The sequence below is a fragment of the Cydia pomonella genome, chromosome 12 (assembly GCF_033807575.1).
Source record: "Cydia pomonella isolate Wapato2018A chromosome 12, ilCydPomo1, whole genome shotgun sequence".
Classification (NCBI taxonomy): Eukaryota; Metazoa; Arthropoda; class Insecta; order Lepidoptera; family Tortricidae; genus Cydia; species Cydia pomonella.
In genome coordinates this window covers 11,517,212-11,544,386 of record NC_084714.1, presented here as the reverse complement: position 1 = coordinate 11,544,386, position 27,175 = coordinate 11,517,212, and the positions used below count along the sequence as shown (strand labels likewise).

General features: G+C 38.0%; 4 protein-coding genes across 11 annotated transcripts; 3 read left to right on the top strand and 1 right to left on the bottom strand.

Annotated features, from left to right (window-relative positions):
- Positions 1-421: 421 nt before the first annotated feature.
- On the bottom strand, positions 422-5,336 carry LOC133523547 (epimerase family protein SDR39U1). 8 transcript variants are annotated; one of them, XR_009800241.1, is made up of 7 exons: positions 5,154-5,336; positions 4,880-5,084; positions 4,142-4,379; positions 2,720-2,953; positions 1,631-1,854; positions 1,286-1,369; positions 422-1,182 (listed from the first exon to the last, which is right to left on the bottom strand). XR_009800241.1 is itself a non-coding variant. In XM_061859198.1 (6 exons), the coding sequence occupies exons 1-5, from the start codon at positions 5,176-5,178 to the stop codon at positions 1,639-1,641; spliced, it is 918 nt and encodes a 305-aa protein (XP_061715182.1). In that variant the 5' UTR covers positions 5,179-5,336; the 3' UTR covers positions 422-1,369; positions 1,631-1,638. The 8 variants fall into 8 exon arrangements, 5 of the variants coding, with proteins under 5 accessions (XP_061715182.1, XP_061715180.1, XP_061715183.1 ...); XR_009800242.1 differs by having other exon boundaries at positions 1,635-1,854; XR_009800240.1 differs by having other exon boundaries at positions 1,286-1,854.
- Positions 5,337-5,550: 214 nt separating this feature from the next.
- Positions 5,551-11,646, top strand: LOC133523548 (tRNA-splicing endonuclease subunit Sen34). The gene is made up of 7 exons (XM_061859201.1): positions 5,551-5,757; positions 5,841-5,927; positions 6,028-6,163; positions 6,737-6,852; positions 10,584-10,700; positions 11,183-11,332; positions 11,435-11,646. Exons 1-7 carry the CDS (start codon positions 5,706-5,708, stop codon positions 11,626-11,628), a joined length of 852 nt encoding a protein of 283 aa, XP_061715185.1. The 5' UTR covers positions 5,551-5,705; the 3' UTR covers positions 11,629-11,646.
- A 1,693-nt stretch (positions 11,647-13,339) lies between these two features.
- Positions 13,340-15,360, top strand: LOC133523550 (programmed cell death protein 5). Its single transcript, XM_061859202.1, has 3 exons — positions 13,340-13,629; positions 13,751-13,862; positions 14,475-15,360. The coding sequence occupies exons 1-3, from the start codon at positions 13,564-13,566 to the stop codon at positions 14,684-14,686; spliced, it is 390 nt and encodes a 129-aa protein (XP_061715186.1). The 5' UTR covers positions 13,340-13,563; the 3' UTR covers positions 14,687-15,360.
- Positions 15,361-19,677: 4,317 nt separating this feature from the next.
- On the top strand, positions 19,678-26,296 carry LOC133523546 (lipase 3-like). Its single transcript, XM_061859194.1, has 5 exons — positions 19,678-19,902; positions 21,269-21,473; positions 22,369-22,739; positions 23,575-23,733; positions 25,543-26,296. Exons 1-5 carry the CDS (start codon positions 19,756-19,758, stop codon positions 25,957-25,959), a joined length of 1,299 nt encoding a protein of 432 aa, XP_061715178.1. The 5' UTR covers positions 19,678-19,755; the 3' UTR covers positions 25,960-26,296.
- The last annotated feature ends 879 nt before the right edge of the window (positions 26,297-27,175 follow it).

The following is a 27,175-nucleotide window of genomic DNA, read 5'->3' as shown; positions in this document are numbered from 1 at the left end:
TTTAAGAATGATATAGTAAATATATCAATAATTATGTTATTACGTTATGAGTATGTTATAATGTGTTGTTAGTTTGCCATTAATAAGATATATGTTGAAGATATATATTATTCTAATATATGTTGACAGCCGGTATGGCCTGTCCTGGGTTCGAATCCCGGTAAGGGCATGTATTTGTGTGATGAGCACAGGTATTTGTTCCTGATTCATGGATGTTTTCTATGTTTTTAGTAGGTACCTATTATAATATTATATATATTGTATATATTATATCGTTGTCTGAGTACCCACAACACAAGCCTTCTTGAGCTTACCGTGGGACTTAGTCAAATTGTGTGAGAATGTCCCTATAATATTTATTTATAATTACCCAAGTAAATTAAAATTGAAAAATATTTTGTACGAAATAAAAAAGCTCATGTAGAAAATCTAACTAGGTACTTTAATTGCTTATTAAATTACATTATAATAAATTAAATTCTAAAGAAATAATTCACTAAGTATTGTAAATATTGCACATAGAACAACATCATTTCAATTCAATAGCAAACTAATCAAGGAGATTGAAGTCAAAATGTTTCGTTTGTAGCTACTGGTGGGTATTTCCTAAAGTTTTTCATTTTGTGATCATGGCATAATAAATGGTGTTCTAGATGAGATGACTTAGGAGAAACAAATGCAAAAAAATAATGTGTAGTAAAAACTTTCCTCGTAAGGCCCTCCGTACAAAATCCTTGCTAGATGAATTAGAATCCAGTTTTAGTGAGGTATATTCGGGTTCAAAAAGTTCCCAAAATGGATTCTATTATGAATAACAATTAAGGGTGATTTTCGGCCTTTTTTAAGTAATCTGAATTACCCAAATACACCTTACATAAAAGGTTTAAATTCCAATGAAATAGACATTCTATAGCTTTACGAGGATAGTAAATTTATATTGCTATTAACAAATGAACAGGTACATACATTTAAGATTGTTATTTACATTTTTGCCTGAAATAAATACGTGACATTTTTACTTGTAGATGCATTCTTGGTGATACTGTTTTTTTTTACTAGTATCTGTACTTTCATTCTTTAGACACATAAAATACTAATTATTGTTCCATCATAGTTTTTCAGGGTTTAACTGGGCATATAATTTCCGGCAACGAACAGTGCGCTGGTCTATTGAGAGCAAGACTGAAAAGACATTAAAATTATAGGTATCAATCCGTAAGTAAAAATGTAAATTAGGAAAGTTTAGTCCTGTTAATTATAAGGTTCAAAACAGAAAGCTCATTACCGAGGGCCCCGAGAAATATTGAATCCAAAATCAAGCAAGTTACGGAAGTAGGACCGAAACCGATTGTTGTATTTCCTGACTTGTCTGTAATGTAAGTACAGTATCGATATAATAAGAACAATTTATTTCCGATTGGCGCGGACGCGAGGTACACTCCAGCATTCGCGTCGATTAGGTCAAATGTCGCATCGATTTTTTGTTTTCAAGTCAGTTAAGACCATAAAGGTGGCAAGAGGTGCACCACAATCTTCGATTTCGAAATTTGTCTCCATCTATGTATTTTGCTCTTGATGTATTCGAGTTGCGAGAAGTATTCCGAAAGCTGCAAAAATGATGTATACGTACGCACATCTTCAATTTGCAGGTTTCTTTGGAAAAATATGTGCAACGTCCTTGCATGCTTCATCTAAGTTGTGGTACTTGTAAGAATATCCGAGTTCAAGGACTCTTTTAGGCGTAACGTGTTGTCCTTTGGTCAATAGCATGGCTCTCTCAGGGTTGAGCAGCACATTTAGAATTGTTTCTGGCACAGGAAAAAATGCTGGTCGGTTGAGGGCTTTGGCAAAAGACTGAAAAAAAAAGTTGTCATTGAAACCTGGCAAGCTTTTATGATGCAGTAGAAGTAGCTGTGCAAAATAAGGAATTGATATAGAACTTCTTTTCATAGCTAGTTCTGTTGCTAATTGTAACCTTGCAACTTTTTAGGAACAAATCAAATTATTTTTGTCACTTTTTCTTTGGTGGAGTCTGTGCAGAAAGAGAAGAGTTGTAGAATGTATTTGATCCCATGCATTTCACGATCTTCTCTTTCCGTACAGACTATATGTGACATTTATTTTTGTTGTACAGTACCCTAATAGTTTTTAATTTCAAATACTTAAATACAATTGTGGCTCTAGTGAAAAGGTGTACAAGTCTCGCGCAGCTCAGGTGAAGAAGGGTACAAGTGGTATATGTAACTATGCCCTTCTTCATCACTTTCATCAGCAGTTTTAATGGGTAAAGTCAAAGATGTTATTCTCTTCAGCTGATTTACTTCAATAACCTGGTCCACACACAGCAACGCGTTTGGGCTAGGAAAACGCGCGCGCCGCCTCGGCCAAGGCACATCTACACTGACCGTAGTGCGTGAGGAAATTGCCTCGCCCGTATGCTCCCTCTGTGTGGACCCGGCTATCAGGGCTCGGAACCGGTTTATTTTTAAATCCCGAAATAGCCGAATATTTTTAATTATTTTATACTCTTTACGTAGGACTAGATCATGTGTTTAGGTTACAACATCGCATTATTGGATAGTCCCATTAAATCAAAGAAATAATAAATCAAAGAACGAAAAAGAACGTAATAATACCGGTATTTTTTGTATGAAGGAAAAACCGGTTCCGAGCCTTGCCGGCTATTATCCATTGCATATGTTTCTAAGGTATATCTTACCGCTGTAAAATCCTGATTAGTTATAATGTGAGGAGATACACCATTTAGTATTCCATCAACTTTTTCATTTTCTATAGCGAATTTGATAATTCCTGTGAGATCATCCACATGTATCCAAGGCAAGAACTGCTTGCCTGAGCCTATACGCCCACCTAGTCCTAGGAAGAATGGTAGGATCATGTTCTTTATCATTCCACCTTCTCGGCCAATCACTACACCGGATCTTATTATAACCTGTAACCACAAAATATCTACAGTTTATTAAAAATCAAATTTGGAAATACTAGGTCACTTTTATTTGCATTCAATTCTAAAATAAAGTTATATTTTAATTTTGTTACCTCAGAACTTTCTCATCATCATTCTCATGCCCTTGTCCCATTCATTTGGGGTCGGCGCAGCATGTCTTTTTCTTCCATATCTTTCTGTCACCCGTCATCTCATCATTCATTCGCGTTCGTTTCATGTCATCTCTCACACAATCCATCCACCTTTTCCTAGGTTTTCCTCGCCCGTTCCATCCCTCCACATTCATTCGTAATACCTTTCTTGTCACATGACTTTCATCCCTCCGCATCACATGCCCATACCACGCTAGGCGATTCGCTCTTACTTTATCTATTATGGGTGCAACTTTCAGGCTTCCTCTTATATATTCATTCCTTATCCTATCCATTCTTGTCACACCACACATCCATCTTAACATTCACATTTCCGCTATGTGCAATCTCTTTTCATCCGTCACTTTTAGGGCCCAACACTCTGATCTATACATGACGACAGGTCTTATGATGGCTTTATAAATTTTACCCTTCAGTCGGAGGGGCATCCGAGCGTCACAAATTGTTCCCGTGACCTGTCGCCATTTCATCCATCCTGTGCTAATCCGGTTTTTCACGTCACAGTTAATATCGCCATCGCACTGCACGAGCGAATGTTTTAATTATTCAAATTAGTACTTATATGAAACCTTCAAATTAATATTTCAATTAAGGAAGGATTAAGATATAATAATAAGAATTTTAGGAACAAACACAAATGTATTCCTAAAATTTGTAGATTATTTTAAAAGCCTCTCATTTATGTACATACTGTTCCTGAGACAACACCACCTGCGGCAATTAGGCAAATCCACACAGAGCGAGCATACGCGCGAGGCAATTTCCTCGCGCACAAACTAGACATGCCTGGACCAAGCCAGCGCGCGCGTTTTCCTCACCCGCGCGCGCCACCTAGGCTGAGGCCCATCTACACTGTCCGGTTTGAGCGCGAGGAAATTGCCTCACACGTATGCTCGCTCTGTGTGGACTCGCCTATTAATGTAACTCGTAATTGACGTCGAAAGACCCCTACTGCTATCAATGTGTGTGTTAATCAGTTTGGAACATGGAATGTTTTTATCAATAACCAGTATGTACTTACAAGTCTAACTGATGGGTCTACTTTACTGGCTGCTCCCTCCCATTCAATAGTTAATCTGGAGAAGAAGTCTGAGCCAGTGACAACACTACTTTCATCATACTTGTTATACTCTGAAGGCTCATATGCACCAACTCCAGTGACCACAACCAATACCTTAGGTTTAGCTTCTGCCTTATTTATGGCTTCTACTAATGATTTGGTAGTGAAAACTCGAGAATTCTGGATATTTTGTTTAAACCTAAAAATAATAAAACATGTTTCAGAATACATGTTATAGTGTAATATAAAAAGTACTGTTCTGTTATTTTAATGTACATTTTGAATGCGGTTTACGGAAACATTACTTAACACATTCACTCCCAGACAAAAAACAGCACACTACCCCAGAAACCGGTGGTCTATAGCTGCATGCAAAACAACCCGCCCAGCGGGTTGTCCGGCATCTGAACAAAGTTCACGAGCACCCACCAGGTGGGTTCCCGGCAGTGAATGTGTTAACTGATCATTTAATAGTCTCCTGAGACCCAGAAGCAGATGTTTTGTTTTTAATTTGCCATCCTCAGTAATTCAATAAAAATTCAAAATAGATTGCGGAATATGTACTAACAATTGTACGCAGGATCTTAGGAAATGGATGGTTTGAATACTAAACAAATATAATTTATTTATTATTGTCGGTAAAAAAGCCTTTTTACCTTTTGAACTGTATCTAAATGTCTGAGTCATAACAATACATACCCAGGCGTCCAGGCTTTGGTGAAGTCCATAAACTGTTGCCCCGCAAGATTGACCACAGCATGCGTGTTGTCAGGTAAACCTCTCATCGCTATATCCGACCAACATATGTTGTTTCTGCCCGGCATTCGAGAAACGTTCGTCACATCATATCCGTGTTTTGAAATAAGATCGCCCAACCGCCTACCTATGAAGCCAGTGCCCCCACCTAAAAAATAAACAAAATAATCAATACCTCTCCCCAAGTTTCGGAGGACAACAATAAAAATCAACTAACCGATTAAAACTTTCAGATTTGTCATTTTGGGACTAAAATTATGTAACGTGCACTTTTAAAAATATAATGAATTATATGTTCGCGTCTGTGTTTCGAGCAGTAGACGTGATATAAATAGACTACATTAAATTGTTGGCCGGTATTATAATTTCCATGTAACTGCATCAAAAAGCAGCTGAAGCTGACATATTAATCTGACAGCTGACGGGGCTAATGCTGGGCTATAACCGCGAAAATCGAAGTTCGTCAATTGCGTGTGCCTACCGCGCGAAACAGGTTCGACATGTTGTCTCTCTGTCGCACTTGTAAATACGTACGTAAACGTGACAGAGAGACAACACGATGAACGTGGTATTCGGTAGGCCATTAGACTCCTCAGAGGCCCAAACGTCAGTGTCAGTCAAAGTAGTCAAACGTCAAACAAAATAAAATGCTTTGTGATAGTGTAATGCTTTGGTTTAATGCTTGCAAAAATAGTGTCTATTTAAATATATCCAGAAGAAATTAATTAAGACATTTCTGTAATACTCCTTACAAGAATAAGTTTTTGCTATGATATCCCTTTTCGTGGAAAAAGGAGTTGCATATGTATGGAATGCGGAAGGTTGGTTAAATTCGAAGTGTCAACTATAATTACTGTTTACTTTTATTCTAAACTTTAAACTAATACGTTGTATTTCGTTTCAGATTGGTTTACCCTTCGTACGCAACATAGAATATGCGGCGCTTTTGTTGGAACTCTACCTTCCTATCCAAGGCAAAATGACTTCTTAGGTGACTAAAACGAAACAAATCCTTTTGCTTAGCTTGCAAATTGCAATTAACACTACATTCATTAGCACCATATTTTTTGTACCTAATTTGTGTATTTTAGGTCTGCCGGTGGCCCTCATGTCTGAAGAAGCAGGATTGTTAGTAAATAAAGGAATATGTGAATTATATGAACTTCCAAAAATTACATGCAAGCCTAATATATCTGACAGACAAGATGCAAAAAATATGGAGGAAAAGTTAGTACCTATACACCATTTCCTATATTACTGGCCAAATCGTTTCCCTACCAAAAAGGTACAAAAGGAACCCTTATGGTGCGACTCTGTCCATTGAGAACCACTTAATTTGGAATAGTTATGGACAATGCTAACCCAAACACATTGAAAGTATTATTTTTTAATTTATTTTTTATTAACTATGGAAAATACCCAATATAAGAGGGAGCAAAATTTCAAAGTCCAGTGACTAGGTCAAGTGGGGTATAATTTTTTTTTTTGTTTCGTTGTACAAAAAAACATTTTTTTTACAGGAAAAATATTTCTGAATTCAATTTGCAATTTAACCAACTTTACATGTGTTTATTAAACTTGAAATATTTTTGTCACTTGGTTCGTATTGATATTTTTAGATGTGACTGTACTACACAAAGTTATTCAAAGTTTGTACGGAACCCTCGGTTCGCTAGTAAAACGAACTCGTACTTGACCGTTTTTTTATGATGTATGTGATAATTTTCTTAAATATTTCTTATTCTGGCCTACATTTTCTAGTACCTAATATTAACTGAATAAATTTGCATATTATTTTAGAGTATTAGCAGAGCAAACGGAAGCCTTAAGAAAGCGAAGAATTGAACAGCTGTCCCAGAAGATTGACATTATAGTTGCTGGAAAAAGGCAGAAACTTATTACAAAAAAAATTCCCAGTAAGATTTTGTGGCTCAATATTACCAAAATCAAGTAATGTACTTGACCCATGTAAGGCCCAGTGCCTAATAAAGCCCACTTTTTAAATGATAGATCATTTTTACAAAAATGGTTGTCAATATTTTCTAAGCCAAAGCTACTAATATTATACTTACCGCAATACCAATTGTCGACTGAGGTCATAATGCTATCTCCTTTACCCATGTTCAGACCAACCAAGAGTGAAAGAGATGATATTATGACCTCAGTCGCCAGTTGGTATTGTGGCAAGTTTAGTCTGTTGATGATTCAATCAATTAATTAATCAATTTTGCTATTTTTTTCTTAAAATTCATAGATACATAGAATACTCTTTATTGGCACACCTCAGTAAAAGACATAGCCATAGTTCTATTTCTGGATTTAAAATAAAATAAAGTCAGGCCTTACAGGGGTCAGTTGCTTTAGTTGATTATTTTTGTTTATTTCTGGATCTAAAATAAATAAAGTCAGGCCTTACAGGGCTCAGTTGCTTTAGTTGATTATTTTTGATGTGTATTCCCAGTTGTCCCTGTCGGGCACAGATGTAGATGTAGTGCAGGGACGCCTGGCCCGAAGCAGCTGGGCTGTCGATCGCTCGTTGCGTTCACTTAGCCCAATTCCCTGAAGTTGGAGCTGCAGGTTACTGTCCTGGCGGCATTCCCCCACTATTCTCCTCAAATCTTCTCGTTTTCCTGCAGAACAGAAGGACATCTTTAAGTTCGACATCCTTTAGTTCACTCTCTTTTCTCTTTTAGTGTATCACTACCGAATGTATCACGTCGCGGTGCCGCATACATAGTAATACATTCTGCTAGTAAGTGCAAGCTAGTCTCCTCCTTACCACAGTGTGGACAGGAGGCATCTCTACTTATGCCCATTATCTTCAGATGTCTATTAATTACCTGGTTCTCCTATGATCTAGCCATTAATCATCATCTTCGACTGTCTACATCCAGTCTCTTCTTTCCATTCTCTTTGTGCCTCAATCTCTTTTACCTTCTCTATAACTTCCTTCGTGACATCGGCTGACATAGGCAAAGATCTCCGCCCCTATCCTAGCCTGCTCGTCTGCCTTCTCATTTCCAGTTACTCCCTGATGTCCCGGTACCCATGCCACCGTGACATATCTTTGCTTGCCTATCGAGTTTGGCTCCTCTCTGCATTCCCTCACCAGAGAGGAGGTGACCGATACCATTTTAGTGCTTTCAGTGCTGCCCGACTATCTGAGTAAATTACGACAGCCCCCTCTTGTTGTTCGCTCTCCTTAACTATACGTGCACAGCTCGCTATAGCACATACCTCTGCTTGGAATACACTGGCATACCTACCCAGTGGTATTCATACCTTCTCCCCCAGTTTGAGAATTACTATGTCCGCTCCTGCTAGTTTCGTCGAGCTTCTTCTTGAGCCATCCGTAAAGCAGACCGTCGTTGGGTGACTGACTTCTACTTTCCAGTTGTCTCTTTCTCCTATAATGTACCCTGTACTTCTTGTCAAATATCTCTTGCCTCTTTATGAGGTCATTATTGGCCATAAACATCTCAAATCTTGATAGAGCCTCTCTCTGTATCAGCGCGTGTCTCTTGTCCACGCAGCTTCCTCTCCATTCGTTACATGCTTTCATTCTGTACCACTGTTCTGTGGCCCTCTTCTCCACCTCAATTCAAAGTGGCTTCAACCCTAACATCACCTCCATTGCATGTGTCGGGGTCGTTCTCATTGCCCCCGTCATCATTAGGCACGCTAATCTCTGTGCTTTGCTCAGATCTTTTTGGTATTCTTTGATATAGGCTCTATGCCACCTACGGCCCCATATAGCACCCTGGGTAGTATCACTGCCTTGTAGATCCAGTTGATCATTCATGGCATTCAACCCCCATTTCTTTCCTACTGCCCTCTTGCATTGACACAGTGCTCTTATGGCCGCCGGTTTCGCCGTCTGCTCCTTGAGGTGAGTCTTATATGTGAGCGTTCCGTCCAGAGTAACCCCCAGATATTTCAGCTCGTTCACCATCTCCAGCTCTTTGTCTTTTATCTTTATTGGTTTCATCTCTTTTATCCTTTTCTTTGTGAATAACACAAGCTTCGTCTTCCACGGATTAAGATCCAGTCCTCGCTCTCTGCACCATCCCAGTACCTGTCTGAGACCTCTTATCATTATGCCTCTCATGGTGTTGAGGACTGTCCCCCTCACCAGTAGTACTCCGTCATCAGAGTAAGCCTGCATGTACATGCCCCCTCTGTTGAGCTTCTTCACCATCGAGTCTAGCAGTAGGCACCACATTAGAGGTGACAGACAACCTCCTTGCGGGAACCCTCTTCTTGGATTGATCGTCTTTGATAATCCGCCCAACTCTGCCCTAATGGATCTGCCCTTAAGCATTCTTTCTATCCATAGCGCTATTGTTGATCTGATACCCTCTCTCCTCAGGCTTTCTTCTACGGCAGCAAAAGTTGCCTTATTAAAGGCACCTTCTACTTACATCGAAGAAGCAGCCTAGTGCATATTGTTTTGCATCTAGTGCTCTTTCCACTCTCACCGTTAGGTTGTGTAGAACTATCTCCGTTGATTTCCCTGCCATGTATGCATGCTGATTTCCATGTAGCGGGTCTCCGCTCCATTCCACTTGCTCTCTATATGCTTGTCTATCACTTTCTCCAAAGCCTTTAGTACAAAAGACGACAGACGTATGCTTCTGAATGACTTCGCTTCTTGGTATGATTTCTTACCCGGTTTCGGCAGGAACACCACCCTCACCTCTCTCCATATCTTTGGAATGTAGCAATGTGTTATACTGGCCTTGTATAATTCCACTAGGTTATCTTTTATGTATCTATATACTTTCTGCAGTAATGCCGGCAGGACCCCGTCCGGGCCCGCAGCCTTGAAGGACGCGAAGGAGTTAATCGCCAATTCTACCCTCTCTTCCTCCACCACCTCCAATGCCGCTGCCCGCGCCTGCTCGGGCCAGGTTTGGCTCCTCCTTTGGTATCTCCCTCTGGAATGCCACCCCTTTCCTCAGAAATCGCGGCCTTTCTTCTTAATTCCTTAGCTCTCCGCTTCTGAGCCTTGGACTCGTATTTGTGGAACGGCTCACTCACCACCGGTGTGGCTTCCCTGACGGTTTCCCCCCCCCCCGCTGGTGACCGAAGCAGCTCCTCTTCTTCTCTTAGCGTTAGGCCCCCCAGTTGTACGACATCTGCAGTACCCTGCCTTACTCTCTGTTGTGCTCCTCCATGCTCCTTACCGGAGCTCAGAGTCCCACCGTCTTCTACGTTCGGGGGTCCATCAACTGGCTTCCCGCCCTCCCGCACTTCCGAGATGGTTGGAGGTCCCCCAGCTGGTTTCCCACCCTCACGTCCTTCTACCCTGACGGGTCGCTTCTCCGCTCGGCGGTGTTGGTTGTGTTTTTATTTATTTCATTTTTTAAATTCTCCATACAAATCTGTTTTTAATGGGAAGAAATAACATTAGGGTGGTGGCAGTGCTCCCTTACCGCCCACCCAGCAATATTTACCCCAACGCAGTGGCGCCACCCCCCTGCGCATAGCCGGGCACAGATAGGCTCTGCATACATATCATTCCCATATGGCCACCATACATGAGCAGGGTCAACTGGGAATGGGGATGTCCCCACATGGGGAAAAATGGAAATACAATATCTTTTAAGTAATTTATTATTATTATTTTATATGTTTATTCTTGCAGTTACAGAAGACAACTTGAATAAACAAGTATTGTTGCAGGAAGAAATAGATAAATTACCACCTTTGTTGCCAGCTCATGTGCTCGTGCATTTACCTACACAGCATCATATTGATACAGGTACATATATTTTTAATTCAAATTTGTATTTTAAAAAACAGTTTCACTGTCGTTTATTTTATTCTGTGGTAAATACCAAAGGGGTTTTATGAAATAAGTAATCAACACTTATTTAATATTTTATTTTATAGTAGGTACATACTTGATGCCACATTCTCCCTTACCACAAATTATATAATCTAATGGTACAATGGTACCTCTTAATAGATTAAAACGGGCCTTACGGGCAATAAGAATGGGCCTTGTACAGTGGTGTCACACACACAAATTAGAGCCAATCGTGCAATCTAACGCCACAACGCGATTGGTTGATGAGTTCGAATCACACGCGCGATAAGTCATAATTAGTTGCGTTAGACATCAGCACGGTTTGCTCGAATTCGTTAGTGATACCACTGAACTAGCACCATTCTTAGTAAGGCCCGTCTTTAGATATATGGATTAAAACAACTCAATGCTGAAGTAATGTGACTTAATTTCAGAAAAAAGTAAAGTTGGCTTAGATGTGTTGAGTCCTAGCATACGGGAAGGAGATGGCGCTCTGCATTTCACTATTTTTAATGATCTTTGGGAAAAAGGCCATTATATTACTAGTGGCTCCAAATTTGGATCAGATTTTCTTGTTTATCCAGGTAAATATCTGTTTCTGTTTAATTCATGTAATCTGCCATTTTGTGCGATATTATACATATGTATTACTATGCCACATTGTATATTTATACATTTGTTCACAGGGGACCCTGTCAAATTTCATGCTATGTATATGGTTTGCTGTATAAAAGATTATAAGACATCCTTCAGACCTATCAACTTAATTACAATTGGAAGATTGTCAGTAGCTGTGAATAAAATAGCCCTTTTAGCGTTTTGTAACATATATGGACAAGTTCAATACCAAACTTTACAATGGCACGATAATACTAATTAAATGAAATATAAACTTAAAGTTGTTTTATTGGTGTTAATTCTTATTTTTATTAGTTATTTTATTACAACTATGAAGAACGCACCAATTGTGCATCAGGCGTACCGTATGCTGTATGCTTGTTCACCACCATCCAATTTTAAAGATAACGCTGTAAAGCGCTCTATTTATGGTCGTATATAACATGTACATAACTTCCGACCGAAAGTAAAAAAAGCGGCCAAGTGCGAGTCGGACTCGCGCATGAAGGGTTCCGTACCATTTAAGACGTATTAAAAAAAAATCTACTTGCTAGATCTTGTTCAACATTTTACCACTTTGGACACACATTTTACAACTTTGGAACTGTCTCTCGCGCAAACTATTCAGTTTAGAAAAAAATGATGTTAGGAACCTAAATATCATTTTTGAAGACCTATCCATAGATACCCCACACGTATGGGTTTGATGAAAATTTTTTTTTTTTAATTTATTGACGTATTAAAAAAAAACTATTCACTAGATCTCTTTCAAACCAATTTTCGGTGGAAGTTTGCATGGTAATGTATATCATATATTTTTTTTAGATTTTTCATTCTGTTATTTTAGAAGTTACAGGGGGGGGGACTCACATTTTTTCACTTTGGAAGTGTCTCTCGCGCAAACTATTCAGTTTAGAAAAAAATGATATTAGAAACCTAAATATCATTTTTGAAGACCTATCCATAGATACCCCACACGTATGGGTTTGATGAAAAAAATTTTTTTTTTAAATTTTTATGACGTATTAAAAAAAAACTACTTACTAGATCTCGTTCGAACCAATTTTCGGTGGAAGTTTGCATGGCAATGTATATCATATATTTTTTTTAGATTTTTCATTCTGTTATTTTAGAAGTTACAGGGGGGGGGACACACATTTTTTCACTTTGGAAGTGTCTCTCGCGCAAACTATTCAGTTTAGAAAAAAATGATATTAGAAACCTAAATATCATTTTTGAAGACCTATCCATAGATACCCCACACGTATGGGTTTGATGAAAAAAATTTTTTTTTTAAATTTTTATGACGTATTAAAAAAAAACTACTTACTAGATCTCGTTCGAACCAATTTTCGGTGGAAGTTTGCATGGCAATGTATATCATATATTTTTTTTAGATTTTTCATTCTGTTATTTAAGAAGTTACGGGGGGGGGACACACTTTTTACCACTTTGGAAGTGTCTCTCGCGCAAACTTTTCAGTTTAGAAAAAAATGATATTAGAAACCTCAATATCATTTTTAAAGACCTATCCATAGATACCCCACACGTATGAGTTTGATGAAAAAAGATTTTTTGAGTTTCAGTTCTAAGTATGGGGAACCCCCAAAATTTATTGTTTTTTTTCTATTTTTGTGTGAACATCATAATGCGGTTCATAGAATACATCTACTTACCAAGTTTGAACAGTATAGCTTTTATAGTTTCGGAAAAAAGTGGCTGTGACAGAATCGGACAGACAGACGGACATGACGAATCTATAAGGGTTCCGTTTTTTGCCATTTGGCTACGGAACCCTAAAAAGGAACTGCAGGAAACTAAAGCTTTTTTACTAAACACTCGAACACGTTTGCCAATGTCAATGTGACAGTTCTTTGTGTGGTCAGCTTAGTGTTTAGTTTTTCTTAACTCGAGGACCTTGTTATACAATTTAAGAATTGGCGTAGGCGTAACTACTCAAAAACGTTACTTATATGAATTAATTTATACAGCTGAACAGTTGATTTGTGATTAGAACCCTTCATTGTGTTTCTAGTTTTAGCACGAATTGTAAACGCATGGCATGTAGTGCGTTTCGGGTTTTTTGGTTTTAATTAACTAGCAACACCACCTGTTTTGTCGTCGAGCGAGTTGAAACTGCTATCAGAATATATATTTTTTAGATTTACATAGCGAAACTACAAATTTCTTCGACAAAATGGCAGATCCAGAACTGGAACAAATCAGACAACAGCGATTAGCTCAGTTACAAGCTCAACATGGGGTATGTATCGTGATTTTTACTGTTATTGAGGTTAACTATTTCTAGTAACAACATACCGACATATCTACGATATCGGTTCAATTTGTTTGTTTTTAATGAAGAAAATGATTGATTATTCCAGGGAACAGGCGATCCGAACCAGGCTAAGCAGCAGGAAGAGAGAATGCAAGCTATGGAAGAAGCAAAACACACGATTCTTGCACAAGCCCTTAGTCAAGATGCTCGGGCCAGATGTGAGTCAAATTTTCTTATGACCAGAAACTAGAACCTTGATTGTTATTATTTCTTTAAAAAAATCGTATAAAATACATAAATTACGAGATTCAAATCAATTTACTTCATGAAAACTGGGACCAATGTTGATTGTGTTGCAAGGGTTTTGTAAAACTTGGAGAAGTTTTGTTGTTGCTATGAAAGTTTATGAATTTACAATATTGTGTTACTCGTAAGTACTTTTCAGTCGAATGTCGCATAAATATGCATAGACGTTTCTGTTATGTGCACAATTGCTTTTCCTGTAATATATTTTATGGTAATTTTACATTGTACATACTAAGGAGTAGGAGGCAGGTATGAATAGACCAGGTATACCAGGTATAGGTATTAGGTATATCAATATTCAGGATATGTCTTGGTTATTTTCATATTTAGGTAATATTACTTTTAATCAGAAGTAATCAATAGGAAAAATGTGTAGTGAAGCCATGAGATTGACCAAAATCTTGTTTCAAAACTCAATTCTTGTCCTCCAATCTGGCAACTCTATTGAAAGTTAAAACTTGACTTGATACATTTTGCTGATTTGTACTGTAAAATAATTGACTTTTTTATCACTTATCTTTCAGTGAACACAATAAAACTAAGCAGACCAGAGAAAGGTGCCATGGTGGAAAACATGATCTGTAGAATGGCTCAAATGGGACAAGTACGCACCAAGATTTCAGAGCAAGAACTGATCCAACTTCTAGAGTCAGTCAACCAGCAAATGGGGAAATCAGCTAGCACTGTTAAATTTGATAGGAGGAGGGCAGCCCTTGATTCTGATGATGATTTGTAGCAGATTTGGCCACTTCACTGTAGTCTAGTAAAATAATGCAAACAAATAAAATCATGCTTAATAAACTTTTTTCCAATGTCAGTTGCAGTCAGTAGGCACGGTGGGGCACTCAGTTATGTGATTGTTTGTTTGCATTATTTTAACTGAGCAGACTATAGACTTTAATTATTTTACTCACATATTACTATAATCCATAATGCCTTAAGACTTGAGAGAAGTTTTAATAAAATAAATCATAAAAATATTTTTCTTAGCAAAGCTACAACCATATCATCATGTTGCTAGCAACAGACCCACTGCTTTGATTATTGTATATTTTTAGTGTATATTGTGCTTTATACATAGTACGCTGACCATGTAGTTTCATAAAGTTCTGTTAGCCCTTAAGTGGCTAGTAAAGTCATCTAGGACATGACTGTACCTCTCAGTAATATTTTTCCAACAGGATCTAATTAACAGATCTTTATAAAAGCAATAGACTAATCTTTTGTTTTTTTAATTTGTTTCAAAACAATGATTTTGTGCCTTTAGTTGCTGTGCTGTATATTGTAGTCATAATAGCATTTTTGATTTATGTTCAGATTCCTGTTTAAAACGTATGTAAAGAGAATTGGCTTTAATTCTACATTTATTTGTGTTTTTTTTTAATAAAAGAACTTACTTGTAAAATGTCATATTATTATTTTATTTATACTCGAGTTGCTGTTCTCGAGTGACCATTTTAGTTAGGTAATATTCTTGAAAAAAAAATCCATGTTGACAAATCACTTACTTTTTGGCAACCGGGGTTTTTTACCTAATTTGACCCCGCGAGACCCTCACATTTTTCAAATATATATTTTTATAATAATTTTTGCAAGAAATAACCGACGACCGGTTTGGCCTAGTGGGTAGTGACCCTGCCTACGAAGCTGATGGTCCCGGGTTCAAATCCTGGTAAGGGCATTTATTCGTGTGATGAGCATGGATATTTGTTCCTGAGTCATGGGTGTTTTCTATGTATTTAAGTATTTATAAATATTTATATATATCGTTGTCTAAGTACCCTCAACACAAGCCTTATTGTGCTTACTGTGGGACTTAGTCAATTTGTGTAATAATATCCTATAATATTTATTTATTTATAACAGTAACAGTAACACGTATTTTCTGAAAGTATGGAGTACCTATCTACCAGGGTTATTCCCACTAGTTACCATCAAGTTGTTACCAGTGGTAACTACTGGAATTTTTTTCCCACCTTTTACCACTGGTAACTACTGGGAAAAAAAATCCCACTAGTTACCACCAACCAAAATTTGGTTAGCGTTCAATACGAATAAAAATAGTATAAATATAGAGTGTTTTAATCAATAATTAATTAAAAGTCGAATTAATTATAAGTTAATTCGTTATTCGTTTAGTTATAGGGACCCTGCGTGTTGGAGGGTCTGCCATCTTGTGGCCCGAATCGGAACCATAAACATGTACATTTACACGTCACGTGTTTTCTTGTGCATAGTAGGTTCTGCCATCTTGTGGGCTACATCGGAACAATAAACATCACATTTACGCCTCGCGCCAAAAATCTGACGGCTCCTGTGCTGCCTCCTACAGTTCATGCACGCTCCCTATAAGTCGATTACTGTTTCAGTAAACTGCCTTAAAAGTGATAAAAAAATCGGTGTTTGACTGATTTGTTTGTTCGTTCGTATAATTTTGACGTTATTTATTGAAAGGGACTTTGTTGTCGATGACACTTGATTTTTTTAGTCTAGACTATATTGAATACTGATGCTATTCCATATAATTCTCAAACCTATTGAGGTTTATAGGTATAGTTTATACGAGGGACAGAAAATTGGGAAAGGAAAAGGTTATGGAGCAGCACTGGTCATGATGTCTAATCATTATTAGATAATCGTTATTGTAAATCGATAGACACTTACCGCTTAGAATTTTTGATCGAGCGTGCTCGTGTCGCCGTTGTTACGAAGTTACACGAAGTTTTGTCTTATTTATCAGACTGCATCGAAATGAGCTGGATATTGTATATCTTATTTTAACATTATGAGTAGGGTTTAGTGTTATTTGACTGTGTTTTTCTGTAAGGTGGAGGTACCTACTTCCCCAGTTAGGCTAAGTTCTAGATCTGGAATGACATCAGCTGTGCTGTGTCCGGTAGGACGGTGGTGTTGTGTGGTAACACAAAGCGTGAGGACATTCACAGCGCCCATACTTCTCTTTTGGCGGTAGTTTAAGGACATACCTTGGGCCAAAAGGCCCGATGTATCAAACTACGGCAGTTAAAAGGTTACTAATTTATTATAAATTCGAAAGTAACTGTCTGAATGTTAACTCTTCACGCTTAAACCGCTGAATCGATTTAGATGAAAGTTGGTATGGAGATAGGTTGAGGCCCGGGAAAGGACAGGAACTTTATTAATCATTATCATCAGAGGTCGGACAAAAAGTGCGGATGACGTCAAACCACTTATAGGATGATTTCAAATAGTATTTTTGATTTTAATAAACAATTGTCACTTATCATTTATCAACCTCTTTATTAAACGATATCGCCACTTGAAATGAGTAAGTACGTTTTTGACTGACACATTGTCAATCAGATGAACAATAAATTGACTTCGTTATTGTTTAGCTATTGTATCTTCACGATTATATTTAGCTAAAATTTATATTTACTAATGTATAAGAAAACGCTCTAAAATGTCATCTTTACTCGAATATTGTGGCAATCCCACAGACTTGTTCCAACTAATTTCAAATAATTATACCTTATGGTAACAAGTTTCGTGAAATTTATTTTATTCACTACATCACCCTACCACCTGTATTATTAATTCCATGGATTTATTTACGATTATTTTGTTACTTCTTTAATACTAATTTGTTACTACATGTCACACGGAAGTTTAAATACAAACTCAAACATCATCCTGTGTGCAAGATTACGTCATTTTTACGTCATCCGCACTTTTTGTCCGACCCCTGATTATCATCATTCGAAGTCGCGGCAGTGGGGCGACAATCCTCCTTTCGTTCTCGGCTCTGTCCGATTCAGCATTGCTCCGAGCAATTATTAGGGTTGGCACAACTTGACGTCCCTATGTTTACACTCACGTATTTTTAGTTACTCGCGCGACATGTTTTGGAGAGCCTAGGTCTCCTTTCTAAATATGGTCGATTTAAATACGGTGTTCAAATTCAATTTATTGTTTTGTTTTTTTCACATATATGTACTCAAAAAAATCCTGCTTGAGTTTTGTAGTGCGTGGGCAGTGGTTGCCTAAAAATATTATGGCTCATATATTGCCCACTGGGCGTTTAGCTGATCTAGCGTTTTTTTCTTGGGTGGCACGAGGCTAGAGCCGTTCATTTTATTAAAAAATCATAAAAATAGGTATTTAACTCGGGGGTTTGATTCTTTTTGTATCTTATAAAACATATTTAGTTTTAGGTATATGCCGCCATCAATAATTAATTGACACCTTTTAATTAAAATTACTAATTGAATTTATGCAATAAGTACTTTAGGCTGGCGCCCCACTGCAGCGCACGCTATGTACACGACCCACGTTCCTATACAAAATTTCGTGGGCTTGCCCACGGTTTGTATTAAAACGTGGGCCGTGGATGTAGCGTGCGCAGCAGTGGGGCGCCGGCCTAGTCTCATTATCGTGGCGTGGTCGGACCCGGATCATAACAACGTGGTGGTTGTTGATACGAAATCATGTATCCTGGTTCTTCTTAAAATTGTCTTAACATCTGTTGATCTATCATTTGCTATCAGTTAATTAGATAATTAATACGTATGTGGGTATTTTGATAAACAAAACACTGTTATTATCTTTTTTTATTTCTTTAAGGGAAAGTCAAGTTAAGAGGTAAGTACACAACGTGATCGTCCATACAAAAAGAGAAAACGTTTTTCCACTTCTAAACATTTTCCATTCTCCATGATTTTTTTTTGTATGTTATTGACACAATGAAAAATTAGGTTTATAGGTTTTCCTTCTTTTCAAAATTTGCAAACTAACATTTTTTTTGAAGTGAAACCTATGATGATGATGATATTGTAATCCTGTTATCCCTCATTAGGGACATAGGGCTCGCAGAAGAATTTTCCATTTGGCGCGATCCTGAGCGGCTACTTCCAGCTCTTTCCAGCCGAGTCCAGTTGAGCCAGCCTCCTTCTCAACTGATCGCCTCCATGTGGTACGGGGCCGCCCTGACCGTCTACTGCCAGTCGATTGCCAGCGGAGACACTGCTTGGATAAGTGGTTGTCCGGTCTACGGTGTGTGTCCGATCCATCGCCATTTCCTTACAAGGATTTCCTGGCCTATGGGTTTCTGGTCAGTCATCTGCCACAATCTGACGTTCGAGATAGTTTATCTAGAGAGCCCACCCAAAAAAAGCTGAACGCACACTTAATAATTTAATGATGCGGTTGGCAGAAATGTCCGATGAAAGCGTTCAAAATGCAATTGCTTATAGTTTAAGAATAGATGATCAATGTTTCCCCGCTGTTCAAGGTAACCCCAGTTTACCGGTAAGTGACATTTGCCAGACTATATGTAGTCATCGTATTGTCTTCATTGCACTATCTACAGGGTTCAAATGGTTCTTGACGAATAGTCATGGACTACATGGTTCAAAATCCTCCATAAAAATTAATAACTAATGACATCATAACTACTGACTTCCGGGAAGGTACCTAGGTAGAGAAAGGCGGTCTTATCGCTAAAAAGCAATCTCTTCAAGACAATCTGTGGATAGCGGAATGAGAGAATATTGATCAAAAAGAGTAGGTAGGTGTTGCAAAACCGTGTATTATGAAACCTACTCTATCACACAATTAAGGAAAAAACAACTATAAGAAAATTATTATTTATTTTCATTAGTTACTTAATTTACCTATTGCTTAGATTAAAAATATCATAATTAAATGCTCACAAATAAGTGATTTACCTACCCTTAACACTAATCTAAGTAAATCTTTATATCAGTTTAGTTTCCGTATAAAAACGGCGACTTACTCAGGTGTCCATGATTCCTTTCAATTGCAAACATGTGGCTAGGAATCCTGCTGTGCGCTGGCGCAGTTTTGGTGGCCAAGGCCTCGCCCCACGCGGCCGATATAGAACAGCTCATTAAAGATAAGCAGTTCATCGGAAGGATCTCGGATAATATTTTTGAAGATGCTAGACTAGATGTGGTAAGTGATTAGATTAAACATAACAAAAACCGGTTGATTGGATGTATTCACATTTGTCCTCGCTGTGCAAGATGTTATTAGGCGCATTTATATAAATAATCCAATTTGTCCCCCTTATGTATAGTGGCGGTCACATGAGGTAGGGACTGGGGACAAATTGGAATACACAGTTGATTGCAGCCGTTGGTTATTAGAGTCAGACCAAGATAAGTTGGCAGCGATTTTGCCAGCCCAGACAGTGCGAGTGTTATTATAAACGTCAAACTTCTAGGAAATTATGACATTTACTTAACATTTGCACAGGCTGGGCTATCGAAATCGCCGCCAATTTATTTTGGTCTGACTAAAAGATTTTTAACAAAGTATTGGTTTTGAATCACGTATCAAATATGCATTAGCAAATGCGCTTTCAAAAATTTTACCGTATCATTCATTGCCTATGTCAAATCAAGCTCATGTTTACCTAGGTGTAGTTTAATTATAAAACACTTATGCGCCTTAGGATCATTGGAAGTCGCTAATGTTTGTAATACAGTCAGCGTCAAATACTTCGTAGCAGTCAAAGTAGCCAAATAGTTCGGTACACCATGTATTTAGTATGGTATTTAGTATGTATTTGGCCACTTTGACTGCTACGAATTATTTGACGCTGACTGTACATTACATAATAGATACTTACCTACTCGACTGATGAATCCAGGGCGGTTTATTCGAAGTTTCATAAAAAATATAGTTCAGATTGTATTAACTCAATGACTTCGGCTTCAAGGGCTATAGCGGCAGTGGCATAAATTTAGTTAGAAATGTTATTCTCTAGGGGACCTACCCCCCTTGGCGACGCCCTTGTTTGGCTTGTATGCTACAATGCAGTCTGGAGCACCTATTCGCCGTCTTGTCGGTATTAAGGACCTACTGAATGGAATGTTGTTATTAGCAATGAGTTTGTGTTACATGTATAGATTATGTTAGTTATAAGTTTGTAAAATTCACTATATTGTGTTAAATAACTTTGTAAGTTATTTAAATTGTTTGTATTTGCTACACCCTATTCAGGGTCCATGTGATACCATAAGAAATGTGTAACTACTACCCAAAACTGTACCATGGAAGCAAGAAATAAATGAATACTGAATGTAAGTCACTTTTGATACTAAGGCAGCAGCTGCATATCTCCGTCCATCAATGCAAACAAATTGGCGCGAATGGTTTCTAATGAATATGCCTGTTTAGTGACAAGAGCTTTTTAAAATGGATTCCAGTTTAATCAGTAATTTTTTTTTATGAAACCTATCGTGTGCGGTACTGGGCTGTACGCGTTAGTTGACGTGTTTGGCGGTCAAAGGTTAAACAACTGTCACTGTTTTAGCATGAGCTGATCACGAAGTACCGGTATCCCCTGGAGATCCACTATGTCGTAACCAGCGATGGTTACATCCTCACCATGCATCGCATCCCACACGGGCGTGATCAGAACAACGACCCTAGCGTCAAGAGACCCGTTATCTTCTTGATGCACGGCCTCCTGTCTTCTTCAGCCGATTGGGTTTTAATGGGACCGGGTTGTGCATTCGGTAGGTAACTTGAATTAGAAAACTGAATGAGCCACCTTGTTAGTCAAGATGTCAAATATATTTACTTATTATGAGTGTGCCTTTATCATGTAAGTATCGCGTTAATGCCTCACTCTCGCATTTAGGTAGATATGAATCATATGATAGGTACTTAAACGTCACAATCACGATGACTGATGAAAATTATAGACCCACGGGCTACCACATAGCTACTTTTGTGATAGGTGGCGATTGGTTTTGTACCTACACGATACAACGTTATGAAAAGTTGTAAATTTTCAGCGATTCGTTATCACTGTTATCTAACGGGCGCTTCTATATGTTAGAGCCGGATCAAGTAAAATTTGTAGTAGCAAAGCGTGGCAATGTGAAATTTCTGTGAAAATATGACGTTTATAATATCACACCCTCACTTTATTATATTCAAGTCGGTGCAAAGTTAGCCTAGACGGACCTGACTGTGACTTTGTGGTTACCGGGACCGTAGTCGTTCACGGTAACCACAAAGTTTATCGTACCTAACGGAAAATGTATTAGATTGTATACAGTCGCTTTTTAAATTGTCATGGACGTCGACTTATGTACGAAATATTTACCAGTCGCTTTTCGGTGAAGGAAAATATCGTGAGTTCGTGAGAAAACAGGACTAATCCCAATAAGGTCTATTTCGTAAAAACTAGAGCCTATACGCCAATTCTAGGGATTAGTGGCAAAGCGGACCCCATCAGGCTCCCATGAGCCATGGCAAAAAAGGCCGGCACAACGCGAGACGTCGACATCTACGTCTATCCTTAGCATAGCATTACAAATAGCTAACTAGTGCTATTTATGTTTCTCAAATGTTTTATTGTGCCAAGAAATCACATGATTTGACATTAACTTATTTTTTCTACAGGTTATATACTAGCTGAAGCTGGCTATGACGTATGGATGGGCAATGCCCGTGGCAACTACTATTCCCGGGAGCATCTCCGTCTTCGCCCGGATGCTCTGTTCAACACCGACTTCTGGGACTTCAGTTGGGATGAAATAGGGAACATTGACTTGCCCACTATGATCGACTTCGCATTGCAACATACTGGCCAGGAAAGGCTTCACTATATCGGACACTCTCAAGGAACTACCGCGTTCTTCGTGATGGCTTCGCTCCGGCCGGATTACAACCAGAAAATCATTTCTATGCATGCCATGGCCCCAATAGCGTACTTGGAAAATAGTAGCAATTTGCTGCTCAGAGCTCTTGCTCAATTCACAAGCCCACTTGACGTAAGTTTATAGTTATACAATGTGTACACGTATAGTGGAGCCGTTAACCACGTATAATACGATTAATTTTATCGATAAATACCTATGTTTTTATGTTGTTCACATAGGTACCTATGTTTTTTCTCAACCATTTTAAAAATCCACTCCTTTAAAGTTGTATAGTGCCACACACGACTGCACATGGTTAATGTACCATTGTCTGACCCATCGCACATTTAAAAAATAATAATCAATCGATACTTTATGAATTAAAGCATAAATGTCACAGATTTTTTTTACATATGGAAGGTGGAGGTAAGGAAACGAATCTCCATATATCAAAAAGTGTCATCAAAAAACCTTAAATAGGTGGCGCTAAAAATCAAATCATAGACAGCGCACTTCACTCCGTCAATACCGCCTAGGTTCTTAACTACTCTAGCGCTACTCTGAAAAGATTTGGAACTATTATATATAGCTGGCAGCTTGATACTTTTGCAACAGTTCTATCATAAGATATTTCTCTCCTCATAAATCCACACTCCATATTTCCACAATTACTCGAGAATTAATAACAAAGGTAAAATTGTCTTGAAAATTTTACTTTTTTTTACTTTTTATCTTTTTTTTTGAAAAAGAGGTCGTCGACCTGTACTTTTTATTGTTAAATGATAGTACTGGATATCAGCTAAAAGTTGACATCAAAATAATAGCCCTAGTTAAAACAATTCACAAGTTACACGAGTCTAAACAAGACCTAAAGAGAAGATCTTGTTTGGACTCGTGTAACTTGTGACATATTTTAACTATCGTACCGATAGGATGTAAAACGTTTTATCAATTCTATCATTTTCAGACTCTGGCTCGTCTTATCGGTATGGGCGAGTTCATGCCTAACAATGCAATCATGACTTGGGCCGGCCATGCGCTTTGCATGCAGGAAGTGGCTTTCCAGCAGATATGCAGCAACATCTTGTTCCTTGTAGGAGGCTGGAATGAGTCGCAACATAATTCGGTATATGCTTCATTTTTTTTATAAAAACGTAACGCGGTAATAATCTAAGAAGTGGGCAAATATATACTTAAATAGACCAATCAATTTCATGAACTAGATGTACCTATCTATTGTTTGTTTAGACATACCTACTGACAGACATTAAAATTTCAAAGGAATCTCGCAATATTTATCTGTAAATAAATAAATCTTCTCCTTCAACCTAGCGTTTTCCCGGCCTAGCACCAGGGCCCGCTTTCCTACTTAATCTTCTCCACTTTCTGTAAATAAATATTATAGGACATTATTACACAAATTGACTAAGTCCTACAGTAAGCTCAATACGGCTTGTGTTATGGGTACTTAGACAACGATAAATACAATATATAAATATTAATAAATACTTAACCTTTTGAACGCCCTTCTTCTTCTCTCGTATCAAAATGTGGCATACACACCAACATCTCAACTAGAAATGAATTTACACCTTATCTTCACTTCTTTTAAAAAATATGGCTTCAGTCCAGTGGGACTATTTCGCCAGTATCAAGGTATTGGGAGCTTTGTACGTTTAATACAAGACAGTGTACGGTGATTTGATTATCTTCTTCTTCTTCTTTTATAATTCGCCAGTATCAAGGTTTTATGAGCTTCAGATACGACTAAAATTGTACGGTTAGTACAAGACAGTGTATGGTGAATTAATCAGCACTTGTAAAGCGATAGCTGGACTTTACAAGTAGCACGTGGACTACCGGCCGTTGGCTCCAAAATGGTGTAAACGTGTTTCAAGATTAATTCTACATTCACTGACACTGCCACATTAGTTTACTGTATAATAAAGTAATTAATCACGAGGCGCGACCATCAAGATGGCGCTCGAACTGGCTAAACCTTATCTGTAAACAGTAAAATTGCTTTGACAGCGTCTGCCATGACCCCCTTTAGTGGTCGTTGGCGTGGTGGGCACGACAGCACATGACCAGTTTAGTGGCTCTATGCGTTCAAAGGGTTAAATACGTACATAGAAAACACCCACGACTTGACTCAGGAACAAAATATTCGTGCTCATCACACAAATAAATGCCATTGCCAGGATTTGAATCCCGGGTTCATAGGCAGGCTCACTACCTACCCACTAGGCCAGACAGGTTGTCAAAAAAACAACTACTTATTTGCTGTAATATTTTTTTATCGCCAAAATAAAAAAAAGAAATAACGCATCGTGAGCAGAAAACATACACATACATACACACACACGCACACGCACACACACGCACGCACGCGCGCACACACACACACACACACACACACACACACACACACACACACACACACACACACACACACACACACACACACACACACGCACACACACACACAGAGAGAGAGAGAGAGAGAGAGAGAGAGAGAGAGAGAGAGAGAGAGAGAGAGAGAGAGAGAGAGAGAGAGAGAGAGAGGAATGGGTGGTTATCGTCTGTCGGGTAACTCGAGCCCACGGTGTATCTAAGTACAAATGAATTTCGTCGTGATATCGTCGTTATATGAATGGGTACTAGACCCACAACACAAGCCTTATTGCCCACATTGTGGGACTAAACTCTGTCTAAGCTAACTTTGCACCCACTTGAACTAAACAAAGTGAGGAAGTGGCATTAGAAACGCCATATTTTTATAGAATTTTGTCATTTTACTAAGTATTGTGAAATTGTCCTTAAATATAATATTTATTTATGAACTGGTGTGATATTATAATATTCTTTAATGTTATTGCCCTACTCGTCTTTAAGAATAAGACCTTTATATCTATACTCTTCATCTGATTTTCAGACAATGCTTCCCGTCAAGCTCGGCCACACCCCCGCGGGTTCCTCCGTGAGGCAATTTGCTCATTTCGGCCAAAGTATAGCTGACAAGACATTCAAGCGCTTCGACCACGGCCTTATGAAAAATAGGAGGCTATACGGTAGCTACAGAGCGCCTGCTTATGATCTATCCAAGATCACCACTCCGGTGTTCCTCCACTACTCCGCTTCCGATCCTATGGCGCATGTCAACGACGTGGACAGGCTCTTTAGAGAACTCGGCAGACCTGTAGGAAAGTTCAGGATTAGTGATCGCACCTTCAGCCACTTGGACTTCATGTGGGCAATCGATGCGAAGTCACTTCTTTATGATCGGATTATAAACCTTCTACAGGCAATGGATGTGAATAGTCTGAATGAGAATTCCGATTTGAGGATTTAGTCAAATTAAATGTTTACGACTTCTGGCAATGAGTATGTATGGAAATGAAAAGACTAATTTTAACTCAAATCAAAATCATTACCGACTTGTTGTGGTCTAACTCTATTTTGTTATAATTTTTAGCTTATCTCTTGTCGAGATCAAAAAGATCAATAGTAAGATTGGGGACAGGAAGGATCGTAGGAAGGGTATCAATTGCGTTAGTTAATTACAGGGCTGATTCATTATAATAATCTTCCACTACAGTATAGATTCTGTACTTAGTAGAATTTCTGTTATGTTACTCGTATGTCTAATACCTATGTAAAGATAACGAAAATTAAAGAAGTAAACTTCAGTATTTCAGTTTTTTTTTTTTACCCTAGATAATAACCTAGCGAAGAATGGCCTCTACATATTTAATCGCAAGGTATACGTACTAACCCTCATTTATAAAACTTTACGAGCCTAAATTAGTTAAATTATGTATTATCCCTTTCTTACAAATACATAAGTCAACGTGACAGATAAAGACAAACGATTTGTAGCTAATTCAGGCTTTTAATGTGCTTATGAATAATGCTCTATTCTATTATCTGCATGTCTACGTTTTCTTTTTTAGGTGTATTTCTCTACCTTAAGTAAATAAAATTTTCAGTTTAATTTATTTTGAATAATAGTTGTTTATATACTTTCTTTGATATTTACATGTGTGAGCTGTGGTCACCTGGAAGTGCCTAAGCATCTGTTAATGTTCTACTTCCTAGTTCCTATGTAATTGTGTACCTATAATATGTATTATCCGTTAATGATCCTTAAATAAAAAAAAATAAAAAATTGAACGTCTTAAAAATATTTTGTTACGGGAAGTACATATAATAAAGGATATATTGGGGCGTCGGCCTTGTCCTTGTGTTCTGCAAAAATACATAACGGATAAGAAACAGTTCTAGGATATTCATATTATACTAATTCGTGGTTTGGTTGATTGTGCGTGGTTTGGCTGGGTTTTTTTATTGATATTCAGAAACATATTCCTTATACTCAGTTTAATAATCGATACCTAAATGATCAAATGTTACCCTACGAAGGAAAGTATTAGTATACGGTATTAGTGCCAGTAATACTAATGGAGGCAAGAGCCGAAAACGATGATAGCCTTTTACCATCAAAATCGGCTGAAAAATAATTGGCGGCATATGAAACTTTTGTTCAATGGAAAATCAGCAAAAACGCT